The following is a 26174-nucleotide window of genomic DNA, read 5'->3' as shown; positions in this document are numbered from 1 at the left end:
GAAAACAAAATCAATTACTTTCAATCAGGTAAATAAATATTAGAACCTGTGAATTTTTAAACTTGTAATAGAATTAAATTAACTATATAATGAGGGGTTAAAACTATTATACTTTAATTTTCCCAATGTATTTAACAAGTATGTCACATCTTCATCTTATTTTTTCTTCTTGGAAGTTTTAAATTATTTCTTGACATACTATCATAAAAAAATTATAATTAGTGATTGAAATTAAACTACTCAAACCTATTGCAATGACTATACTTCTTGGAAGTTTTAAACTAATTGATGTGTAAATACAAACTTATTGCAATGGCTTACAATCTCATTTTGTTAAGTTTGACAATTCTTTCAACCTCCTTCTTGGCCTCTTCTTTAGAATTTCCTTTAGGAATTGAGATAATCTCTCCCTCTTCTTGTGTATCTTATATATCAATTTTTTATTTTCCTCGGTCAAGAAAAACTCCTTATCTTGTGATGTTCTCAGAAGGCTTGCAGATTTCTATCTTGATTCTTTTCTTTTGAGGTAAAAGCTTAGACCATATAGAACTATCAATAGGAGTATCCTTGTAATTATAGTGACTTTGATCACATCCTCTCCTAAATCTTGATTTAGAAGCAACTGGTTCAGGATGATGATCCATTGCAGGGTCACTTGATTCAGCCAAGATACCTTGCTTTTATATTATTTCAAGTAATTCTTTTACCCTTTTATTAAGCAACATGTTCTCCATTGTTAGTTCTTTGATTTAGTTATGATGCATAATATAATTAGGGCATTCACTATTACTTGGGCATCAGATTTCTATATCATGTACAAGTGATGTTTCTAATACATGTAGAGTACCATCAAGGTAAGGGAGATTTTCTACCAATATATTTTCAAAAGGGGTAGGGACTAGTTCACTAATAACATATTAAATTAGAATAATTATTTAGAAATTGCAAATGAAAGTTAGGTGATAGTATTCGATATTTACCTCTTTAAATGAGACTTGGTCCAACAAAACTCTCATCTTACTAATATGTGAAGAAGTAAACCTCCACTTATTTATTCGTGGATCTTCACTATGATATGATTTCTGGATTGGGACATATTCACTGTTTCTAATAATGTTGGAATAGAAATTTTAATAAGGAAATATAAATAAATAAATGTGGCATCGTGATTTCCACAAAGTTATTTAGGTCGTTTTCATTAAAGGAGTCTAAATTTACATCTAATCTAAATCTTATGGGCCAAAATTCAGGTGGGTTGATTAGTGAACTTGGGGCCCAATTAGGAGTAGTGAAGGTGCCTTAAATAAGATGGGGCTACGGGGGAAAAGAGGGGAAGGGAGTGATTTCATCGGCGAAGTGCGGAAGCAGGTCGCGAATCGCGTCGGGCAAGGGGAAAGAAGAAGGGTGCGCGTCTTTCGGCGAAGCAGAGCTCGGGGAAGGCATGTAATCTTCCCTTTTGTAGGTAAGGGTAGGGCTCTTAGGTAGGTTGTTGTCAGATTTGAGAATGTTGAGTGTGTTCTTGTTTTGCTCAGTGTGTTTTTCCCGGATTTAGGCTTTGCGATGCATTCTTGTGAGGTTTTGCAGATGACGATGATTGTCTTCCTCCTTGAGCTCGATTAGTTGATTCAATTGCCTCGGATTTAAACGAAAGTAAGCAGTTCTACAATTTGATGCGTTTTCTTGTGATTTCGGCAGCTGCGAGCAATGGATTTCCTTTAGGGTTTGGTTTGTGTTGCTCGATTTCTAGTCCGTGTTGCTCGATTTCTTTGGATTCAACCTTGGTACATAGATTTAGTGGATTAAGAGTTTTCTTGTGTGTTCTGGGATAGTTTTGGAGAGAATGGGGATTTACTAGTAAATGATGGGGTCCTACCTCTCTTGTAGTCCCTATTTCAATTGCAATTGCTTGATTCTTGCGGGTTTGGCAATAGATTTCATTTGAATATGTGGAGGCTACAGTTTCAATAACATCATCGATTTATCGCTGGTTGTGTTCGGATTTGGTTGTGAGCTCGGCGTTGATTTATTCAAGTTGCGAATGTTCCTGTCAGGTTTTAAGTACTGGTTGCTGGTGTCCATGTTAAGTTATAGTTTAGATATTGTGACCATATTACTATGGATTTACTGCTTCTGGGCTTGCACACTTGGAGTCTTGAATGTTCCTGCACATGTATCACCTTGAGCTCCAAATGTATTTACACAAGTTCATTCTAAGTTCATATTGTTATTGCAATTGCTTTAGGCTTACCTGCATAGCTACTTGTTTTAAACTATTGTAGCATATGCTTAGGTACTGATTTGAACAAGTCGGGACAAGTTCATGTCTCAATTATGGATACCTTGATAATGTATAGCTTAGAATATTAATGTGAACCCAGTATCAAGATCACCATGCTTATGCGCTTAGTTAAAAGGTTGTCTTTGTGCATCTTTGGTTGTAGGAAATAGTTGCTACACATGTTTAGTGTAATGTTTCAATTGTTGATGCTCAAAAGTTGATTGAGAAGGAATTATGCTACCAGGTACCCACCTGTATAAGCTGTATGAGCAAGTATTCAATTGCTTCCTTAAAATGCTTAAGCAGTGCATGCTCCAAAATGAAATTGTCACATGTGAATCACTTTCATCTAGGATTAGTTCAAGATCTGGATCTCTTTAGAATGTGTTTACCTTTGGTTTTCTTTTGCCTGCTGTTGTCTTGTACATGTGTAGTATAAGTTTAATTTTTGTGCATCTTTAACTATAGAACTTGTTAAGTGCATGCCTAGTATAATGTTCTAATCGGTGATGCATGAATGCTTGATTAAGAGTGAATTATGTATTTAGATATTCACCTGTACAAACTATTTTGATTAAATCATAACATCCTCAATGTTATGATAGAATCATACTACCATTTATAGGATTATGGATGATAGGTTTGAATGTTGACAGAACTGAAATGCTATAAAGGTGTTTTGTAGATTTTCCTAAGTAAGGGGGTTAATAGATGAATGTGGGTTTAGGTGGTGCCGATACGGGTTAGGTGCCTTGGGATGAGCTCCAAGGAGGGTTCTTCCAAATATGACTGATGATTGAGAAATGACTGAAAATGACTAACAACTAAGAGGTACCGTACCTCTCAAGGTTTATGGCTGATAAATGACTATGCTCTCTAACGGTTTACCACTATAATCTCATATTTATCTCTTTATGCTCTACTGAGGTTTCCTTATTATGTATGTATGATTTATTCCTTTCCTTAATGAATGCAAATACTTTAGTAGCCCTGCTTTATATCTACTTATGGATTTTTACTTGTTGGGTTAGTGGACTCACACGGTAATATTGCACAGGTAAAGGAAGTGGTATTGGGATGGTGATAGAGGACATGAAGACGGAGTGACCGAGAGGAGGAGATGGAAAGCAAGCCACACTATCTAGGGCCGCTATGCATGATATTCAATTGGAACCTTTGATTGTATTGTGATTAAGAGTTTTAGCTTAAATATATAAAAAAAACTGAGGCTGTTATTGCTATGTCCAAGTTACAAATCATATAGTCGGAATGTTTCAATTGGTATCAGGATAGTCGCTCCCAAAGGACAGTGTGTGCATGCAATCTTGTCAAGGACTCGAATACTACCGTCTTCAAGTCTGTAAGATTTCCCTCTCTAAGTTATAGTCAAGAATTTAGTTATGATTATGTAAAAATACAAGGTAGTGGAGTGGATATTATAGGACATGTAATGATTTGGTTGTCCATACCTAATCGGCGATAAAAGGTATGCAAATCAAACAACTTTGTTTTTGAGTCACTTTGGCCATAACATACAGTTCAGATCAACCATCCAATAAGTTAGATGCCTTGACTCCTCACTATAGAACATATTTAACACATTTTAGTTAATCTAGTGCAAGGATTTTAATCAACAAAACTATTAAGATATCATGTGTGTTGATACTCTATACCAAAATATTTCCCGTTATAACACCTATTGGACATCTCACATCGATCTCCTTATCCTTCTTAGGTATCTCTTTCGCAAAGAGTGAAGTGATTTACAAAGGGTGTTTTGATTGGTTTGGCAATTCTGAATATGTTGAAACGCTCTATTACCTTCTTACTTTAGCTTTGTAAATAAATCCGGGAGGTGTGTATGTTTTGCTCATGTTTGATAAGGACTGGATTGATAAGGGCTTAAGGACAGGAATCCTAAGTTTGATCTTTCTTGATCCACCATACACTTACTGGTTAGGAGCATAAATAGTCAGCCTTGAGGCATCGTTCACCCTAGCATGGTGTTGATATTTGACTCTAAAGTTGTGTGACCATTCAGGTTTTGCTTTTAAATCATCTATAGCTTCGTTAAACACTTAATTTGGCGCTCCATAAGGTTAACATTATGACTTTTCATTATCATAGTCAGCCAGAGAGATTTGAGTCATGTACCCATACAACTGAATAAAGCATAATATCTTGCAATGTCCTTTCCATTAAAAAAAACATGTAGGTCTCACAGTGACCATCATGACAAGGTAGCCTTGTTTTAGGGATCGTGTAGAAGGTAGGATTGGAGAATTGGATGCTTAAAGACATGTTACAATAGAAGGTGGCCATTGGGATAAACAATATTAGTTACATGGAGATGCCGAGTTGACTTTTGGAAGGGTTAAATAAGGTAATTGTTAACTGGATCCAAACAAATCTGTGATTCTTTTGCTGTAATCATTTAGAATAATAGCAGTTCACCATCTCTTCATGGAGTAGTACCACTGTCAAGAGCGGATGGTGAAGGTATTGTGAGTTTTAATTGAACCAGATGGTAGTATATTTGTAAATCCTTGGGTTTGTAGGTTGGTAAGATGCCATAAGAATTTAGCACAAGTGTAATACCATAGTATTGTGCTAAGGAGTGTGTATGGATCACATCTGTGCTTGGGTGATTTTATAATTTTAAATGGATTACTAGTCATAATAACTTCACCGAATGAATTCAAGATAAGTTGTGCATTAATAGTCATATTATGGAAAGGGAAGAATATTGAGAGACGATGAAAATATCTACTAGCCTGAATGTGTTTATTGAATAATTGACTTGTACATTTTGTATTCTTTGGGTTGAATGTTCTTACTATGCTCCATGGGACTGGGATTTGAAGGCAAAATTTTCTAAATATTAGGTTGTTTACATGCTACTTTGGATTTTCATAGATCATGTTAGGATTAGTTTTTGGTTATGAATATGAGACAGACAAGGTTATGTGAGTTGCCAATGGGCTTCATCTATGTTGGACCTCATAAATGGAAACATTTGTTTAAGTTTATTATGCAATCCTAGCCTTTGATTGGTGATAATGATTGATCCACATTTCTTGTGAAATTTTTACTATGTTGAATAAGTTAAAAGTGATATTCTATTCAATCATAAATTTAATAGTTGTCAAGTTTCCTTAAATACTATTGATAGTACACTATTGGGAGACGGTTTGCAAATGTGGCTTAACTTTTTAACTCAGATGGGGAAATTCTTTCTTTGAGGAAATATCATCAAAGGTATTCATCTTGAAAAGGTGAGAGAAAGTCATCAGTGGAGTTGTTAAGATTCTGACAGTAAATTCTCATCTCAGTAGATGCATAAGGTCAAAGTTAGTAAATTGTGTAGAACATCTCCGAAGACTTATTTTATTCTCTAGGTTGAGCTCTCTTAAACACATGAAAGACATTGCTATGTGTCAAAAGAGAGATGCTATTTATTAAGTGCTTTAGATTTTCTTTGAGAACTAAGTTCTTTAACCAATCATTAATATTTTTCACAATTAAGCCTGACATCAACCCTCACATGGGTCAAGCCCTATAAAGAAACAACAAGAGCTCAAAGGGTTTATGTGAGCCCAACATGACTAATGTAAGAACAACAATTTGTTGAATAGTGAGATGGAGTCTCTACTTCATACATTTTAATACAAACCAAGTTGAGAAAGGCAATCTCGTGGGGCAAGCAATGTACTAGACCAATAAGATGGGACTTTACACAGGCTAAAACATCCTAGGTCATAGGTCAATCAAACATAGATTGACTTCATAAGCCCAACTTAGACTGACCCAAAAGTTGGATGATGAGGTCAAAATTCTCACCCAAGGACCAAATTGATGCACACTGAAATCAACCCATTTCTTACCGATAAAAAAAACATTCACCATGACATAGTGTGTGTGTATATATATATACACACGAGAGGTCGTTTGACTACATGGAATCCCAACCCGATTTGTATATGATAGAGATCTGAAATTTTCTTTTAAATTTTTGGGAAAGTTTGCATCACAAGTTGGGTACGAAGCTCACCTTTAGTATTACTTTTCATCATCAGACTAATGAACAATCCGAATGAGTGATACAAATTCTAGAGGATATGTTGTGAGCCTGTGTGATTGATTTTCTTAAAGAAGGGAAAACTCGGTCCAAGGTATATTGGGCCTTTTGAGAATTCTGGACCAAATTGGAACTTGAGCCTACCGAGTTGCTCTATCACTGAATTTATCAGGGATTCATAATGTGTTCCATATATCTATGCTTCAGAAGTTCATTCCTAATCCCTCTCATATGATTCATCATGAGCCCGTACAGTGGACGCTAGCCTTGTCTTACAAAGAAAGCCCGGTTCAAATTCTTGATCAATAGATCCAGAAGCTGAGAAATAAGGAGATCAGAATGATGAAGGTTTTATGGAGAAATCAGCATACGGAAAAAGCAACTTGGTAGATTGAGCTTGACATGCACAACCGCTACTCTGAATTATTTGATAAGTCAAATTTCGAGGTCAATTTTTTTTTAGGAGGGAAGAGTTGTAAGATTCCACCGTTTCTAATAATTTTGGAATAGAAATTTTAATAAGAAAATATAAATAAATAAATGTGGAACCATGATTTCCACAAAGTTATTTGGGTCGTTTCCATTAAATGAGTCTAAATTCACATCTAATATAAATCTTATGGGCCAAAATTCTAGTGGGCTGATTAGTGAACTTGGGGCCCAATTAGGAGTAGTGAAGGTGCCTTAAAAAAGAAGGGGCCACGGGGGAAAAGAGGGGAAGGGAGTGATTTCATCGGCGAAGTGCGGAAGCAGGTCGCGAATCGCGTCGGGCAAGGGGAAAGAAGAAGGGTGCGCGTCTTTCGGCGAAGTAGAGCTCGGGGAATGCATGTAATCTTCCTTTTGTAGGTAAGGGTAGGGCTCTTAGGTAGGTTGTTGTCAGATTTGAGAATGTTGAGTGTGTTTTTGTTTTGCTCAGTGCGTTTTTCCCGGATTTAGGCTTTGCGATGCATTCTTGTGAGGTTTTGCAGATGACGGTGATCGTCTTCCTCCTTGAGCTCGGTTAGTTGGTTCAATTGCCTCAGATTTAAACGAAAGTAAGCGGTTCTGCGATTTGATGTGTTTTCTTGTGATTTCGACAACTGCAAGCAATGGATTCCCTTTAGGGTCTTGTCCGTGTTGCTCGATTTCTTGTCCGTGTTGCTCGATTTCTTTGGATTCAACCTTGGTACGCAGATTTAGTGGATTAAGAGTTTTCTTGTGTGTTTTGGGATAGTTTTGGAGAGAATTGGGATTTACTAGTAAATGATGGGGTCCTACCTCTCTTGTAGTCCCTGTTTCAATTGCAATTGTTTGATTCTTGCGGATTTGACGATGGATTTCATTTGAATATGTGGAGGCTACAGTTTCAATAACATCATCGGTTTATCGTTGGTTGTGTTCAGATTTAGTTGTGAGCTCGGTGTTGATTTATTCGAGTTGCAAATGTTCCTGTCCGGATTTAAGTACTGGTTGCCGGTGTCCATGTTAAGTTATAGTTTAGATGTTGTGACCATGTTACTACGGATTTACTGCTTCTGGGCGTGCACACTTGGAGTCTTGAATGTTCTTGCACATGTATCACCTTGACCTCCAAATGTCTTTGCACAAGTTCAGTCTAAGTTCATATTGTTATTGCAACTGCTTTAGGCTTACCTGCACAGCTACTCATTTTAAACTATTGTAGCATATGCTTAGGTGCTTATTTGAACAAGTCAGGACAAGTTCATGTCTAAATTATGGATACCTAGATAATGTATAGATTAGAAGATTTATGTGAACCCGGTATCAAGATCACCATGCTTATGCACTTAGTTAAAAGGTTGCCTTTGTGCATCCTTGGCTGTAGCAAATACACATGTTTAGTGTAATGTTTCAATTGTTGATGCTCAAAAGTTGCTACCAGGTACCCACTTGTATGAGTTGTATGAGCAAGTATTCAATTGCTTCCTTAAAATTCTTAAGTAGTGCATGCTCCAAAATGAAACTGTCACATGTGAATCACTTTCATCTAGGATTAGTTCAAGATTTGGATCTCTTTAGAATGTGTTTACCTTTGGTTTTCTTTTGCCTGCTGTTGTCTTGTACATGTGTAGTATAAGTTTAATTTTTGCGCATCTTTAACTGTAGAACTTGTTAAGTGCATGCCCAGTATAATGTTCTAATCGGTGATGCATGAATGCTTGATTAAGAGTGAATTATGTGTTTAGATATTCACCTCTACAAACTATTTTGATTAAATCATAACATTCTCAATGTTATGATAGAATCATACTACCATTTATAGGATTATGGATGATAGGTTTGAATGTTGACAGAACTGAAATGCTATAAAAGTGTTTTGTAGACCTAAGTAAGGGGGTAATTAGATGAATGTGGGTTTAGGTGGTGCCGATACGGGTTGGGTGCCTTGGGATGAGCTCCAAGGAGGGTTCTTCCAAATATGACTGATAACTGATAAATGACTGAAAATATCTGACACCTAAGAGGTACCTCTCAAGATTTATGACTGATAAGTGACTGTGCTCTCTAACGGTTTACCACTATAACCTCATATTTATCTCTTTATGCTCAACTGAGGTTTCCTTATTATGTATGTATGATTTATTCCTTTCCTTAATGAATGCAAATGCTTTAGTAGCCCTACTTTGTATTTACTTATGGATTTTTACTTGTTGGGTTAGTAGACTCACACGGTAATCTTGCACAGGTAAAGGAAGTGGTATTGGGATGGTGATAGAGGACACGAAGACAGAGTGACCGAGAGGAGGAGACGGAAAGCAAGTCACACTATCCAGGGCCACTATGCATGATATTTAATCGGAACCTTTGATTGTATTAAGATTAAGAGCTTTAGCTTAAATATATAAAAAAAAAATGACGCTATTATTGCTATGTCCAAGTTACAAATCATATAGTCGAGATGTTTCAGACTAGTTCACTAATAACATTTTAAATTAGAAATAATTATTTAGAAATTGCAAATGAAAGTTAGGTGATAGTCTTCGATATTTACCTCTTCAGATGAGATTTGGTCCAACAAAACTCTTATCTTATTTATTCACGGACCTTCAATATGATATGGTTTCTAGATTGGGACATATTCGAAAATTCATATATGTTTCATTATACATAATCTCACATACATAATAATGTCCATATAAAAAATCACATTTACCATTATAAAAAAATTTACAGCCAAAAGACCATAAAACCCCTTTTGGTATGAAATTGAAATGGTCATTTGATATGTCTGACTTGATGAAAAAAAATCCTTGATGGTAAGCAATTAGGGAGCAATAATTTGATGCATTACTTCAAACCAATTGAATTTACCTAGATTTTCAAAATCATCTACAAGACCTAATGGAATCTTATATGTATTAGAAGAAAATAATATACAAATAAATATATACAAAATATATAATTTATAAAATACTAAAAATTATCATCTACTTCAACTCTATGAGAATAAAGTTTAAGCAACTCCTCAATTCTTGATCTAGTAGGTTTTTTTTTATTAGAGAAGTGAGCAAGAAAGAGGTCACCCAATACATTAGTTGAATTCATAGAAATAGAAGCACTTTGTCTAAAATAATAGGCAACAGAGATACATCTCTTCTAGTGAAAGAAACTGGGACACTTGAAAATTTAAAATGATCAATTTTCTATCATGTTCTTCTAACTTTTAAAACTAGAAAATGTACCTAAAAATATAAAGGTTTGAGATGTTGAATCCCAACTTTGAAATATATTCATCGGTAAACCATGAATTTATTGAATATCTTGTATATCACAAACAAAAAGTAAAAGGGAACTATTTGTTGGATCGAGACGTGCTAGAGGGGGGGGGGGGGAGTGAATAGCGCTCGCGGCTATTTCGTTTGATTCGTAAAACTATCGGAGTTAAAATACGCAGCGGAATAAAGAAACACAAACACAGAGACACAGGGGAATTTATTTCGTTCGGAGCCTTGATCGACTCCTACTCGAAGGCCCGCGATCCTTGATCGTTTTCTGTGGGCAACAACTAATAGTTCGAATAGAATTACAAGTGAAGTACAATAATCAATGAGAAATAATTAAATTATACCGACAACAATATGAATAACTGAAGATTCGGAGCTCCGGGTCGTTGGGGGGTCGTCGCAGCACTTCGGGATCGTGTCGTTAGCAGCTAGTCACAGAAGGATTGCTTAGAGTGAGTTGTTTTAAACTGCTGTTCGAAATGCCCTTTTATAGTGTGCTGGAGGCGCCTCCAGGCACCGAGTCTGCCGCGGTGATAAGTGCATAACAAGTCGCGCTTTATCCTGCTTGAGGCGCCTTCAGGCTACTCCAAGGCGCCTCTAACGTCTGGTCCAAGACACCTCCAAGTCTTCTGCTCAGACATGTGCTGGCTTGCACCCGAGGCGCCTCCAAGCCCCATGGAGGCGCCTTAGACACTGTTCATCCGAGGCTAAACTCTGAATTTTGGCCCTGCAAAACATGTTAGTCCACAACTACAAAACACGTCCTGCAAAATCAAGTTAGCACTGAGATAATATTAGATATGATAATAGAATCTTATGACAATCTCTGGACCGGAAATTTTAGGTCGACCCGACGCCTACTTTCCCTCTACGGGAACGCGTCCTCACCTACTCCACTCAGAGTTTCTCGATGTGATCCTCCAGATCGGACTTTGCTTGCTCGATGCTTCCGACTTTTTTGGACTTTCGCTTTGGTCCATTTTCACCGGTTCGCGACACGAGACTTTCCACCCAGGGTTACCCCCCCTTACTCAAGCACTCGACCCACCAAGACTTTCCGCATAGGGTTACCACCCCCTATGACCTAGGGTTACCACCCCTTAGGGTTTTCACCTGCCTAACCACGGTTAGGACTTTCCTGAAACACTTAGTCAAGCACGTTAGATCACAACACACCTTAACTTTGAATCCTTTGCCATTATCAAAACTCAGGTTCGATCGTCGGATGCTTCCCGCACCAACAATCTTCCCCTTTTTGATTATGACAACCCAAATTCAAAGTTAAGTAATAACAAATGCATAAGTATATTAAAAGATTTTAAGTGAGCAAGCTTAAGTATATAAATTCAAAAAAGCATAACTTAAGCTAACACTTAAACTTTGTGAAGCTCCCCCTTAATACAGGGCTTCCTTTCACTTTTGATTAGATAGATTTTTACATTTGAATTTCCTACTCTACCCCCTTTGCCATTTATCAAAAAAATAAGTCAATTTTCAATTTTTCTTTTTGACCTAAACTTTTGAAAGTAATGAGTTAAAATTTTACAAAACTATAATTTTCAATACTTTTGGCAAAGTAATGAATCTTAGGAAAAATATCTTAGCAAGAATTTTATAAAGTTACTTAGCTAAGTCTTTTGCAAACATTGAATTTTAAAAATATAGCTTAAGTTAAAAAGGGACTTAGCTTAATTTGAATAAAACAATACTTATATTTGAAAAAATAGAAGTAAGAATTTGTTAATTTTTGGACGAAGAGAGAGTAGCTAAAAATTTAATTTAGGTTTATTTATTCAGTTGGTCCTTAAGTCCAAGCATGAGTCAAGTTAAATAGTTGTTAACTTATTAATTTGTTTTGATCAGGTATTAGAGCCCTAAATTACAAGCATGCTTAACTTAATATTTCCTTTACCAACTGTCTAACCTTTAGCTACTTGCTGTTTACCTAGAGGGCAACAGCTTTCACTTGGTTAGTCGAGTTAAGTCATTTAGTGCAGTTAGATTTGACTAGAGCTGGAAGACTTGACTTGATTGCTGTTAATAAAGTATTTAACGCCCAGACCCATATTGATGCACAGAAATAAGCATACTTGAGTCCAGGTTGTACCCTATGCATCTCACACCATTCTATATTTTTCAAACACAAGCAAGGTATACCTAGGTGTTTGTGAGATGCTCTGGCTTAAATCTAGGGGAACAGGATTTCTAGGGTAGAGTCTAAACTAAGTCCAATTTTTGAAAATTCTAGGAAAAGGGGATTTTAAAATCATTATTTTTCCTAGATTTTTAAAACCAATTTAAAAGTGATTTTGAAATTATACTCACAATTTTGAAAAAGTAACACATAAGTACTGAATTAAATATAAGACAGCTAAACATCAGATAACCAACTCCAAGATACAATCCAAAAGATGAGTAAGATAGCCAAATCCAAGAAGTGAGTGACATATCCAGACAGTCTAAAAGATAGAGTCAAGCAGGCAGATCGCCAGTTGGAGGATCGGCTAGAGGCTGCTCGGGTGACGGCTGAGGCTGTCCTTGACGCCGTATCTCGCCTCGGAGAGATGCGAAACCAGCAGCCATCTCGGATCGCATAGATCGAAGGAAGCGATGGCTATCTAGCACAGCTCGTCGGGTCTGAGAGGACTGGATCTCAAGCCGAGTGAGTCTGTCCTCGACAGAGAGTGGTGCCGAAGATGAAGGCCCGACTGATGTGGAGGGTCCGGCAGAGGTGGAAGGATCTGTGAAAAAGTCCTTTGCCAAGAAATCGGGCCACTCCTCATCCGCATCTGGTACGTCCTCGTCCTCTGGAGCACCAGGGGCAGCAACTGGTGGTGGTCGACCCTTCCAGGCCAGAATCCCCTCGGCAGTGACCTCTGCCCCTGCTAATCTAAGGCTACGCTGACCTAACTCATCATAAATGGTAAGTGGGATGAGTACTCCTCTAGTAATGTCTATCGTAGAGACGGAGAATATCTGGGTCAGGATATGACAGTAAGGCATATGAATCACTCCAAATGTAACTGTACTAGATGCAAGAATGATGTTATGAAACATATGGAGAGTTATGTCTATATCTAGGCGCTGGCTGAGGGCGTACAGAAAGAACGAGTGGGACGGTCGCATCTTCGAGACGTCTCGAGATGAGATGGGTAGAATGCATGCTATCAGGACTCTGTACATAGCATAGTCCTGAACGCGAAGAAGAGTGGATCTGAACTCGGTCAGGCCCAAGGGTCTCTCCTCCCCAAAAAAATGCATGTAGATGTCATCTAAGGTAATGTGGGAATAGGGATCACCAAAAGGTAGATCCCTACTCGGGTAACATAAAAATGTACACTGGGACTCCCTAAACTCTAAGCTGGTGCGAAGTAGGGAGGGAGTAAACTGAAGGTCAGTACCACCAACTCTGGTGGAATATGTACTATCATCAACCTTTTCAAGGTTGTGATAGAACTGGGCACACAGGTCTTGGTTGACTGTAGTGGTACAGTCAACCAGTTTATCTAGATGATAGTAGTTTATCATCTGGATTGCGGGTTGACAGTATTGGGATAAAAATTCCCGACCAATATATCTAGATTTAATAGACTCAAAGGTGAACCTAGCGAAATCTATCCTATGTTGTTCCGAGGGGAATCTAGGGTCCGTGGAAGGGGCCCTAGCCGGTGTGGGATCCACAATACGACGCTTCCTATTGTTGACATTATACAAGAAAAATAGCAAAACTAGCAAGAAATTTATGTAATAGATGATTGAGAAGAGTTTAGATTATACCTAGGAGGCATTGCTAGGATTGAAGGCGCCTTGGTTGGGAAAAATCGCACTTGGTTGTGTTTCGGCAGAAAGGAGGAGCTTCTGTTCGTGGCAAAAACGATAAGCGAAGGCGCCTTAAGGACTCCTTAAGGCGCCTTTGGAGGCGCCTTAAAGGCTCCTTAAGGCGCCTTAAACAGGCCGGCGGGAAATTTCCCGCCACTGTTGAGGGTGCCTCCCTCGTGTGGGAGGCGCCTTCATTTAGGCGCCACGTGTCTTTTTGTTTTTTATGTTTTTTTTAAAGATTTTTAAAATAATTTTTAAAGGTAATTTTGAAATTAAGTTTTTAAAAGATTTTTAAAATAATTTTGAAGGTAGTTTTGAAATTAAGTTTTTTTAAAAAGATTTTTAAAATAATTTTGAAAGTAATTTTGAAATTAAGTTTTTAAAAGATTTTAAAATAATTTTGAAAAAGTTTAAAGGAATTTTAGTTTAAAATAATTTTAAAATTAAGTTTTAAAAGATTTTGAAATTAAGTTTTAAAAAGATTTTGAAATTTAGTTTAAAATAATTTTGAAATTAAGTTTTAAAAGATTTTGAAATTAAGTTTTAAAAAGATTTTGAAATTAAGTTTAAAATAATTTTGAAATTAAGTTTTAAAAGATTTTGAAATTAAGTTTTAAAAAGATTTTGAAATTAAGTTTAAAATAATTTTGAAATTAAATTTTAAAAAGATTTTTAAAATGATTTTGAAATTTAGTTTAAAATAATTTTGAAATTAAGTTTTAAAAGATTTTGAAATTAAGTTTTAAAAAGATTTTGAAATTTAGTTTAAAATAATTTTGAAATTAAGTTTTAAAAGATTTTGAAATTAAGTTTTAAAAAGATTTTGAAATTTAGTTTAAAATAATTTTGAAATTAAGTTTTAAAAGATTTTGAAATTTAGTTTAAAATAATTTTGAAATTAAGTTTTAAAAGATTTTGAAATTAAGTTTTAAAAAGATTTTGAAAAAGTAATTTTGAAATTAAGTTGAATTTGAATTAATTATCAGTTTGATTTTAATTACTTAGTCATCTCACCCGATCTAAATTTTCAATCAGGGAATCCTATAATTTTTGTGAGATGAGTTGAGGTTCAATTTAAGGGTTTGGTTTAACTTTGTGTCAAATTCAGGTTTAGTTTTGGGTTCAACAAGTAAGCATTCTTTGGATAAACTTCTGGGCTATGGTGAGTCACAAGGAACTCATTAAAGTAATCATGCCTTCGAGGTTTTCCAAATAGTCCTACCCATTGAACTTAATACTAAACCTTGGTCTGACTAGTTTGGATCCATTTAAGGGTAGCTTCGATCAGTTCCACTTGGTCAAATGCACCAGGTCGAAGCCATATCTTCCTAGACATGCGATGCCCATGCTTCCCTAACGTACTATCATCCAAAAACTTCACCAGTACCGTGGGTCAAGTTAAACCTAGTCCATTTTTTCTAACCTTAATTACCCTGCTGGGTAGTCTACTCTTATTTACCTATTTCGGGTAGATTAAATTCGGTTACCCAGTCAGATAGTTTTAGTTGGGGGTGCCAGCTATTCTTGATCCTCCTTCTAATTTTTATTTGATTTAAGTTGAATTTTGAATTAATTTTGAATTTTGAGTTTAATTTAATTCCGAATTTTTAATTGAATTTTGAATTTTAATTTAATTTTGAATTTTAATTTTGAATTTTGAATTTAATTTCGAATTTTTAATTTAATTTCAAAATTTTAATTTAATTTTGAATTTTAATTTAATTTTTAATTTAATTTTGAATTTTAATTTAATTCTTAATTTAATTTCAAATTTTAATTTCATTTTATTAAGATCGTTTTCGTTTTTGCTCCCCCTGGATCATAGCCTCAATATGGTCTATCGAGGTAGTGTATTTGTTCCTTCGGGATCCAATATTGACCAAATCCAACTTAATTGATCAATTTGGACTTGGGGGCCCATGCTTGGACTGTTTTTCTATTTGTTCTTTCTACAAGCGATAAGTAGGATTTATATTTTCTTTTTGGTTTAAATCCTAGACCAGTTCTATTGTAAACAACTCTTTATGTCCCAAGAATTAGGTCAAGATTCTTGGAACCTAAAGAAAATCGTTCTAGTATTTTCTCCAGATCCTTGACTTGAGTTTTCAGGCTGGAATTCTCTTCCTCAAGTTTTTGGACTTGAGTTGAGTTTCCAGTCTGAACTAATTCAGTCAGAGATTTGGAGTTAGTCGCTTCTTTAAGGACTTCTACTTCCTTTAGAAGGGACTTAACTCTAAGGTTCGACTTAGCTAATTTTCGCAATAAGTAATTAACTAGATTATTAAGGCGAGGGATACTTACAGAGGGATTAAGCCCTTCGGAAACGGATACGAATCCGTGGCTTCGCTCGGACTCGGCCTCCGACTCGGTCTCGCTCTCGGATTCGTCGATCTGGTCCCAGGCCATCAGTGCGAGTAAACTCGTCTGATCGAGTTCATTGTCGGTATCTTCTTCTGAGGATTCGTCCCACGTCGCTTTTAGGGCTTTCTTCCTTCTTTGCTTCTTCGCATCCTTTTGATTAGGGCAGTTGGCCTTGATGTGCCCCTTCTGGTTGCACCCGTAGCAGATCACTTCGAACTTTACCTTAGAACTTGGTTGAGCCTCCTTGGACTGCCTTCTTTAGGTCCTTCTTGTTGAAGCCTTTCTTCTTCTTGTAGAGTCTCTTTACAAGGTTCATGAGCTCCGTTGTTAGTTCTTCATCTTCATCATTTGAGTCGGGTTCTTCTTCTGACTCTAGTTCAGTTCTTCGTCGTGATCTTGGTTCGCGCATTCGACTGGTACCTGCAACCAAAGCAACCCCATTCTCGGTTGGCTGTGCATTAGTCTGCTCATGTAATTCAAACTCACAGAATAATTCATCTAACTTTATTGAAGATAAATCCTTGGAGACTTTGTAGGCATCTACCATTGATGCCCACAATGTGCTCCTCGGAAATGAATTTAGTGCGTACCTTATGACATCCCGATTCTCTACCTTTTGCCCTATTCCGTGGAGAGAGTTGAGGATATCTTGAATTCTTGCGTGTAGAGAACTTGCTGTCTCACCTTCCTACATTTTCAAATTATATAGTTTATTAAGTAAAAGATCTCTTTTACTTACCTTGGTGTCGGAGGTGCCCTCGTGGAGTTCTATCAGTTTCTCCCACAGCTCCTTTGCGGTTGAAAATGGACCGACTCTGTTGAGCTCCTCCTTGGTAAGACCACACTGGAGGGTGCAGGTAGCTTTGGCGTCGGCTTCCACCTTCTTGATTAGGGATGGCTCCTAGTTCTCGCAGGGTGTAGGCTTGCCGTCTTTATCTGTTGGCAGATCCAAACCAGTCTTGATTATCATCCATGTTTTGAATTGGATTTTCAGGTAGGTTTCCATTCGTCCCTTCCAGTACCGGAAATCTTCTCCGGAGAAGAGGGGGGGACGAACGGTGCTGAAACCCTCTTGTTGGGCCATTGAGAGAATATGCAAAAGAAATAAAAAAATATGTCCCAAGACTAAGTCTTGGATTAGTAGTGCGGGAGTAAAGAATTGAAAAAGAACTAACTTGAGTGGTGTTGCACCAACCTCGAGCGAGATCGATACGAATGGAAAAAAAATTGGAATATAGTAATAATACTAATTTCAGTTGACTCCAAAAAATTTAAAACACCGCGAAAAAATTGTGTGATTGGTGGTTGCACCAAATCAACGCGACCCCGCTCTGATACCAATTGTTGGATCGAGACGCGCTAAAGGGGGGGTGAATAGCGCTCGCGGCTATTTCGTTCGATTCGTAAAACTATCGGAGTTAAAATACGCAGTGGAATAAAGAAACATAAACACAGAGACACAGGGGAATTTACTTCGTTCGGAGTCTTGATCGACTCCTACTCGAAGGCCCGCGATCCTTGATCGCTTTCTGTGGGCAACAACTAATAGTTCGAATAGAATTACAAGTGAAGTACAATAATCAATGAGAAATAATTAAATTATACCGACGACAATATGAATAACTGAAGATTCGGAGCTCCGGGTCGTCGGGGGGTCGTCGCAGCACTTCGGGATCGTGTCGTTAGCAGCTAGTCGCAGAAGGATTGCTTGGAGTGAGTTGTTTTAAGCTGCTGTTCGAAATGCCCTTTTATAGTGTGCTGGAGGCGCCTCCAAGGCTGTCCGAGGCGCCTCCAGGCACCGAGTTTGCCGCGGTGATAAGTGCAGAACAAGTCGCACTTTATCCTGCTTGAGGCGCCTTCAGGCTGCTCCAAGGCGCCTCCAACGTCTGGTCCAAGGCGCCTCCAGCCACGTCTGAGGCGCTTCAAGTCTTCTGCGTAGACATGTGCTGGCTTGCACCCGAGGCGCCTCCAAGCCCCATGGAGGCGCCTCGGACACTGTTCATCCGAGGCTAAACTCTGAATTTTGGCCCTGCAAAACATGTTAGTCCACAACTACAAAACACGTCCTACAAAACCAAGTTAGCACTGAGATAATATTAGATATGATAATAGAATCTTATGACAGTCTCTGGACTGTCCGAGTCTGAGGTCGACCCGACGCCTACTGTTCCCTCTACGGGGAACGCGTCCTCACCTACTCCACTCAGGAGATTTACCTGATGCCAGCGTGATCCTCTAGATCGACTGGACTTTTGCTCGGTGCTCGATGCTTCCGGACTTTCTGCTGGACTTCCGCTTCCCGGCTGGTCCAATCTTTCACCTGGTTCGCAACACCAGGACTTTCCACCTAGGGTTACCCCCCTATGACTTTTGCCTGAAGCATTCGACCCACCAAGACTTTCCGCATAAGGTTACCACCCCTTATGACCTAGGGTTACCACCCCCTAGGGTTTTCACCTGCCTAATCACGGTTAGGACTTTCCTGAAACACTTAGTCAAGCACGTTAGATCACAACACACCTTAACTTTGAATCCTTTGTCATTATCAAAACTCAGGTTCGATCGTCGGATGCTTCCGGCACCAACACTATTTAATAATCGTTTTGTGTCAATCATGTAAATGAACAGACCCACAATCCTATCTTCCATTATTGGATGACCAGAAAACTATCAAAGTGACCTAAAACATTGGTCCATTGGAGTTTACGACCAATATCAATTGATGACTAGAATTATTCAAAATATACATTATTAAAATAAATAAATAAATGTACATATACACAAATAATGGTTTTAAGATTTTGACATTGAATAACAATATGTCTTTTGACTTCTATGTTTTTATCAATATATTGGGGTGATGCTAGTTTTCATATTACAGTACTACAGTGATGTTAGTTTTTTAGACAGACACTAAAACATGTTAGTCTAACTTCTCTATTTTTTAAAATTGGGTGATGCTAGTTTTCAGAAACTAGTATCACGTAGAAACTAGTATCACGTTGGTGTTGGTTTTTAAAAACCAACACCAATGTGCCCATTTTTGAAAATTAGCACCAATATAGTAATCAATAGATTTTTAAAAACCAGTACCAATGTGGTGCTAGTTTTTGAAAACCAACACCAATGTGGTACTAGTTTTTGAAAATCGGCACTAATGTAGTCATTTTTGAAAACCATCATCATCATGTTCTTCAAAATCAAGCATCAAAGTGATCTTGCAGTGATTTTTAAACAACTGGTTCTTAGAAACTATGATCGATAAAAGAAAAATACTCAACGTACCTTTGTAACACCTTGCACCATTCCAAAACATAAGTACAAAAAGAAGAGGAGGGAGATAGCTAGTATAGTTTTGATGAAACTCTAACTTAGTTGTCATGAGCTGAGAGTTGAACAAGATGACCCGTGCCTAAGGTTTGAATCAGGGGGAAGAGAGGAGTAGATGAGCGATGAAAAAGGTTTAGGCGAAGGAAGAGAAAGAGCAAATAAGCCCACATGAAGGAAGAGAGGGATTAAAAAAATATGGATTTTGGTTGCATCAAGTGGTCACGTCGGATGTCACCTTTGGTCGCTCATGTAAGGGTGTACAAGGCATCAAAATTTTGTATGTGTGTATGTGTATATATACATATAAAGATGTATTCTTAATGTTCTTAATAATCCATTTATCTTTTTCTTATTTTTTTATAATTCATGTATCCAACTTTTGCAATCCGACTAATTCTAGATGTGACCGATCAGAGCTTACAGAAGTCTCCTACTAACCACAGGATAAATTGAAAAGTACTTGTAGATCTCCATCCAGAGCAGCCAATGTTCTTTGGTTTATCCTCCCATAGGAGGAAAATATCTTATAATGTGTCATAATTGAGTTTTGAACATTAAATGTCTGGTTAACTGTTAAAGTGTTTGACTACTGCACAATTTCCTAGGGCATTTATCCTTTTCTTATTTTGACTAGAGATGGGGTATACTGAAATTTATCAAAATTTATATCGTACACTGTTCCAAAATATTTGGTATAAAAAAATCATACCGATAACGTATAGAAATTTCAATATACCAAAAATTTGGTATACCAAATTTTTAATATGATTAAATTCTATATCGTTTAGAGTAACATTTTGATATCGATATTGTATGCCTAAAATTTCAAGATAAATGTTATACTAATACAGAAAATTTGGTATGGTATAATATCATACCAAAATTTTTAGTATACTGTTAAATTGATATGATTCAATATATTTTGGTATTATATGTGTGGTATACTAAAAATTTTGGTATTATTTTCCACCCCTAGTTTTGACTAAAGATTAGTATTACAAAAAATGGATAAAAGTTAAAAGGACGTTTCTTTTTTTTTAGAATCATCAAGATGATATCGTATTTTGATTTATTTTTTTTAATCAAAATGACCCACTAAACCCTCCACTACAATACTAACAGCTTATTTTCATTATTATCTCTCTTATTTTTTTCACCTAAATTGGCTCATTGTAGCAACTATGAATCTGTAGCTGTTACACAATTATAGCAGCTATGATTTCGTAGCTCCTACAACATATAATTTTTTTTTAAACTAATATTATTTGGAGTCTCTAAAATTGATTTAAGTAACATTTTTAGCATGAAACCTAGCTATTATAAGTTTCATCCCATAATCAGTTGTAGTCTTTGAACGCGCTTTAAATTAATATATTATGCATCCTGCCATTCAATTTAAGTAAAAAATTATAACATCTCAAAGTTTAGGGTTTAACATTGGCTACGAAATTGTAACTGCAACAATTGAGCTACCATGTAGTTATAGGAGCTACAATTTTGTATCTATTACACAGTTGTATCATATATGATTTCATATATTCTACAACGTGAATATTAAATCTTAAACTTTTAGATGTCATAGCTTTTGACTTGAGTAAAATTACAAGACATACAATATATCAAATCGAAATTCATTTAGAGATTTATAGCTAATTACTAGGTGAAACCATAACGGTCAGGTTTTATGCTATAAAAATATCATTTAAATCCTTTTTAGAAGCTCCAAATAATTTTAGTATTAATTTTTTTTCCATACTGCAGTAGTTACGATCGTAGTTGCAACAACTGTGTAGTATCTATGGAATTATAGTTACTATAACTATATAATAACTTAGTTATAGTAATTACGAAACTGTTACTATTATAATTATGTAACCACTACGATTTTATAGTGGTGGTAATATACTCGACTAATTTAAGATTTAGGCAGAGATATGAGTGTCCTTTTAATAAAAAAATAAATGTATTTGACAATTTGAAAAAAAATCCCCTTTTGACTTTTCCCAAAAATTAAATAAGTTTCAACAACGTATTAATAATGCCTCTACAACGCTGGCATTAGAAAATTTGGGTAATTATGATTAATTAGAAAATTAAACACGATACATCAAGTGATCAATTTATATACACTCTAATACGATAAAACCTTAACCTAACCGTTTTCAAACCCAAGTTAGCTGCGACTCGAAAATTTAACGGTCCGATGCTTCCTTGCGAAGGATCAGACGGCCCACGATTGCCCATAGATAAAAAAGTATGCCGTTTGAGGTTCAAACTTTACAGGAGCCCAACGGTAACGACACCGCCCGTTAACGACTGTTACGACGGATCCTCACCCTCCCATTTCCGACGCCGATATGTAACGGCTCCGTGACTTCGCCGTGGCTACTTTACGCATTCACCCTTATTTTATTATATTTTTGCTAACTCTTCCTCTTCTCGCTGTCGTCCTGCCCTTTTGCTTCAACGGGCGAAGTTATCTTTCGAAATCCTTCGCGGCTCGGGAAAAGGCTCCCGCGAGCTTCCTCCCTTCCGTCCTCGGAATCAAGCGCCTCCCGTGCCGCCTCCGCCGCTGCTCTTCTCGGGGCAGTGACTCAATTCCTCGATCCTTCTCGATCCCTTCGCCTTTTTTTAATTATTGATTTAGAGAGATCCGTGTGGATTTCCATTCGAAGCACCATGGTTCGATCCCTTCCATGGAGTCTGAAGACTCTTCTCGGTCTTGTTCTTTTCGAATTTTTACGAATCCCTATTCTCTGAGTCGGTTCACGATGGATTTGGATTGAGGAATCTACTTGCTGCTTCCGGTTGGGGCTTCTGTTGCCAGGGCCACCGTCGAGGTGTTGATCGACTTTGTTAGGGTTTTAGGGGGCCCTTTTGGGGTTTGGTTGCCTCGATGAAAGTGGAACATAGTTGTGTGGAGAACAGGCAATTGGCAGGCGCCTCGAGCTCGTCCCTCTCGGATGGAAGTTGCGGCTTGTTGAGGGTTTCGCCTGCTATTTCTAGCCCACTGAAGACTTCTGCGTCACGGAGGTGCTGCTCTTTTGTTTATTTTGAATTTGGGTGCTTAGCATAATGCAGTTCGATGCACGCTTATCTATATTCTGTGCATTAGTAACTTCGTACTGATCATTTATGCTTATTAGTGCTGGATGAGCTAATGAAAATGAAAAGTCTCCTTACTATATAAAAAATGGAAAGAAAATTAAAGAGAACTGTACGGTGCGTTTTTTACTGGAGGCTTTGTCCTGTGCATATAGGAATCTAGTCAAGACTATATGTCAATTAATCATCATTCTAATTGTTTTTCACTTCCGTTTAAAAGAATAAAATTCAAATATTTATTTTAATAGGGCCTGCATAGTTGAATATGAAATTGCAGTTTCAAGTCTATGTAATATGAAAGTTTGATTGATGAGAATTGCTCCAGATATTGATCCTTAGCTTAGTCATGCTTCTTGAACATAGTATCATCCAAACTACCTTGTGCTAGGTTTTCTCTACATTGTCATACTACCTATATCAATTCAATAACTATGCATGCTAATTCAGTGATTTATACACTGCATGCTGAGACTTGGGACTCATATGACCTTGATAGAGGTTATAGGAATCCTAATGGAAGATTTGGCTATTCTAGATAGGTGCTCTTCCATTGCGTGCATCGTCTATTGCAGTCCTGTTGCACACAGTCTGTGAATGAAAGGCTGATTGTAGGAAAATTACCGATATTTTTGTGTTACAATCCAGATATAGTTGGATTTACTACAGTTTGGTATCAGGAATGGGTGTAGAAAATGAAGATCCAGATAGCCACTTACCCAGTAGCCAAGGATATTGTGCTGATATAACACTAATTGCACTTGATCACATTGAAATTGTTTATTTTACTTATTTCTTTATCTTATATTCTAGAATTCCTTCATCCAGGAGGACTAGTGGCCCTATAAGGCGAGCAAAGGGTGGCTGGACATTACATGAGGCAAGTGTCTGATCATTTTCCCGAGTTTAAGTTCAATACTCTAGTTTTAAAAAATTATCAACATATTTTTTAATTAGACTAATTTAGGACCCTTGGTTATAACAATGCTTGGACTTCAAGGCCCTAAGCTCCTAATATGTCATAGGCAGAGGGCTTACTTAAATGTGAGAGATGCACATTTTTTGTGTGTTTGTGAAAAAAAACATATGAGTGTGCTAGATTGCTCACTCATTTTTGTTGATTGATATGACAAAGCAATCAAGGACCAAGGCATTGCTAATGACTTTATAAATCTTCCAACAAAGTGGAACCAAGACACCAAAACTGAAAGAAATCTCAAACTGATAGGAGATTTAATGAGATGCACATGACTGTGGTGCTTGATTTTGCATCTTCTCCATCATGTTGTGGGTAGATATTTGAAATTGAAGCTTAGTGTCTTTTTATTACCATTAATTTCAGAGACATTCAAAACAATGCTTTCTCATAACTTCATCTTTCTAGTTTCGGTAACAACTATTGTTTGTGAATAGGATGAGACATTGAGGAAAGCTGTTGAAGCTTACAAAGGAAGATGTTGGAAGAAAATAGGTATGTTGATCACTTGCTAATTGTTCAGGTCATACATTAATATAGTTATCACGTGTAAACTTCCATTGCATGAAAGAAAGTTTAGTAATTTCTTGGATGCATGAAATTAACTTTTTTTGCAAGACAACAAAATCAGAAAGAAACTCAAGATCAGGAAGGATGTTTGCAAAATTTTTGGTGGGAATTATAATTGTATTGGTTAAGATTTGCTCTTCTGACAGACTGGGATTCAGGAACCAATTTAGGTCTTAATTGGAAGCTCATCTGGACTAAGATGGGTTTCAACCAGTCATGTGGTATCTTGCAGAAGTTATGGTGTTTTATCTGCAAGATTTCTTTGGTGTCCAAGCCAATACAGTATTGAGTAGACTTAATTTAGAAAAGTCCATATAGGTGTGCTAACTGTCATGTTATTTGTTGATAAATGCGTTCTAAACCCATTCTTAATTAGGTCGGTCTTGTCTAGACAGTTGAGCTAAAAAGTTTTGTCTTGTGTCATTATGAGCCTGTCATTTGTTTTTGGAATCCTCATAATGGTATAGAATTTCGTGTCATTTTCCTTCTTAATAGTCATGAGTTGATGGCACTTGTCATGGCTCTATCTTTTAATGCAGAGACCATGAACATCCACGTAGAACTCACTTGTCAATATTCTATGTCCTCCATGCATGACTGAAAGGGTTGACAACATGTGGATGACTCAAGCTGATGACTTCCAATTGTTATGAAGTAACTTATTATGTCTTGTTAAATGAGATATCTGTTCGTGATTTAATCAAATTGTAGATGCATCTATTTGATGATGATTCGAGGTCCATAAGTAATAAGGCATTAATTTCAACTCAAAATTCATAATTTGATAAAATTTTGCCATAGGACACCTAGGGCATCATTATCACTCACCCTCCTAACATATTTATGAGACTAGGAACTCAGATTTCTAATAGAATGAAGTGACCATTCTTCATTAAGGTAGCTCTTGTGACTCAACTGGTCTTAGATTAGACTTTCAAATCATAATGGAGGGTATTGCCAACAATATTAAGGTTGTAGACATGAATACTCTTTAGTAAATTTTTGTAAGTTGCTTCCTAAGAACAATGATGGCTCCATGGGATCAGATTATAGTTTTGAATGTTAGGATTTTAGGGTCTATAATAGTCATATTAAGAATTATATGTGGCATTTATGGTTAATCAAAATTTTGACTACTATTTTTGTTGATAAGTCAAAAATTTTAAAAATTTGGATTTATCACTTCGAAATTGCTGAAACTAATAAAGTTCATTATGCTACAATAAAGAGTCAATTCATACAAGTTTCATGGAATTTCCTTCTCCTAGTCGTTAGATTAATTGCAATTTAAGGTACTATAGATGTAGACAGTCTTATCATTTTGGAACGTACCACTTGTGCCCAAAATGATACCAACAAAGAAATCATCAGGTATTACAATTTATATAACTCAAAAGAATCAACACAATATGATTGGTCTATTCAAATTGAGAAATATTATCACTATTGTCACAAACATATTATTATTCATGGAGAGCTATTACTACTATCATAAGGCACACAGAAGAATGTAGTTGTATCCTGTTGTGTTATCATCAAATCAACATTCATTTTATTGTATGAAAACAATAACACTTGAAATTAGATGTGGCTTCATGCATCAAAAAACAATGTCACAAATAATGAAAGTAGAAAATGGTGTAGAATTAAGTCATCCATTGTCTGGTGATGGGGGAATTGTCTAAGAATGAACCTAAGAATGGCAAAAAAAATAGATAGTAGGATATTCGAGTTAAGTGGAGATTTTGATCCATGATGAAGTTGTAAGGTCGAAAAGCATTAGGGGGGTTGAATAGCGTGTGTCACTTTTTCACTTTTTCGGAAAACACAAGAGTAAGATAGTAGAAGTAAAGAAAGAAATAATGCTAACACTTTTCTTTTATTTGGTACAAAGCTTTTAACAACTTCTACTTCAAGGCCCACACTCACTGAAAG

At 36.6% G+C, this 26174-nt stretch overlaps 1 protein-coding gene and 1 long non-coding RNA gene across 3 annotated transcripts in view; both read left to right on the top strand.

The window, feature by feature from the left end:
* The first annotated feature begins 1324 nt into the window (after window positions 1-1324).
* On the top strand, window positions 1325-9299 carry LOC121975251. Its single transcript, XR_006110293.1, has 3 exons — window positions 1325-1462; window positions 3336-3638; window positions 9043-9299. It is a non-coding gene; the product is annotated as an uncharacterized LOC121975251 (long non-coding RNA).
* Window positions 9300-22032: 12733 nt separating this feature from the next.
* LOC121975250 (transcription factor MYB3R-5-like) overlaps window positions 22033-26174 on the top strand; it is a 31336-nt gene continuing 27194 nt past the window's right edge. Inside the window, exons 1-3 of one of the 2 annotated variants that reach the window (XM_042526798.1) lie at window positions 22033-22624; window positions 23522-23573; window positions 24107-24164. In XM_042526798.1, the coding sequence (XP_042382732.1) occupies window positions 22488-22624; window positions 23522-23573; window positions 24107-24164 (247 nt within the window). In that variant the 5' untranslated portion in view covers window positions 22033-22487. Of the gene's footprint in view, window positions 22625-23506; window positions 23574-24106; window positions 24165-26174 lie in introns of both variants that reach the window. The other variant, XM_042526797.1, reaches the window with a different exon arrangement.

The sequence above is a fragment of the Zingiber officinale genome, chromosome 4B, assembly GCF_018446385.1.
Source record: "Zingiber officinale cultivar Zhangliang chromosome 4B, Zo_v1.1, whole genome shotgun sequence".
NCBI lineage: Eukaryota > Viridiplantae > Streptophyta > Magnoliopsida > Zingiberales > Zingiberaceae > Zingiber > Zingiber officinale.
This window is presented reverse-complemented; position numbering and strand designations above follow the sequence as displayed.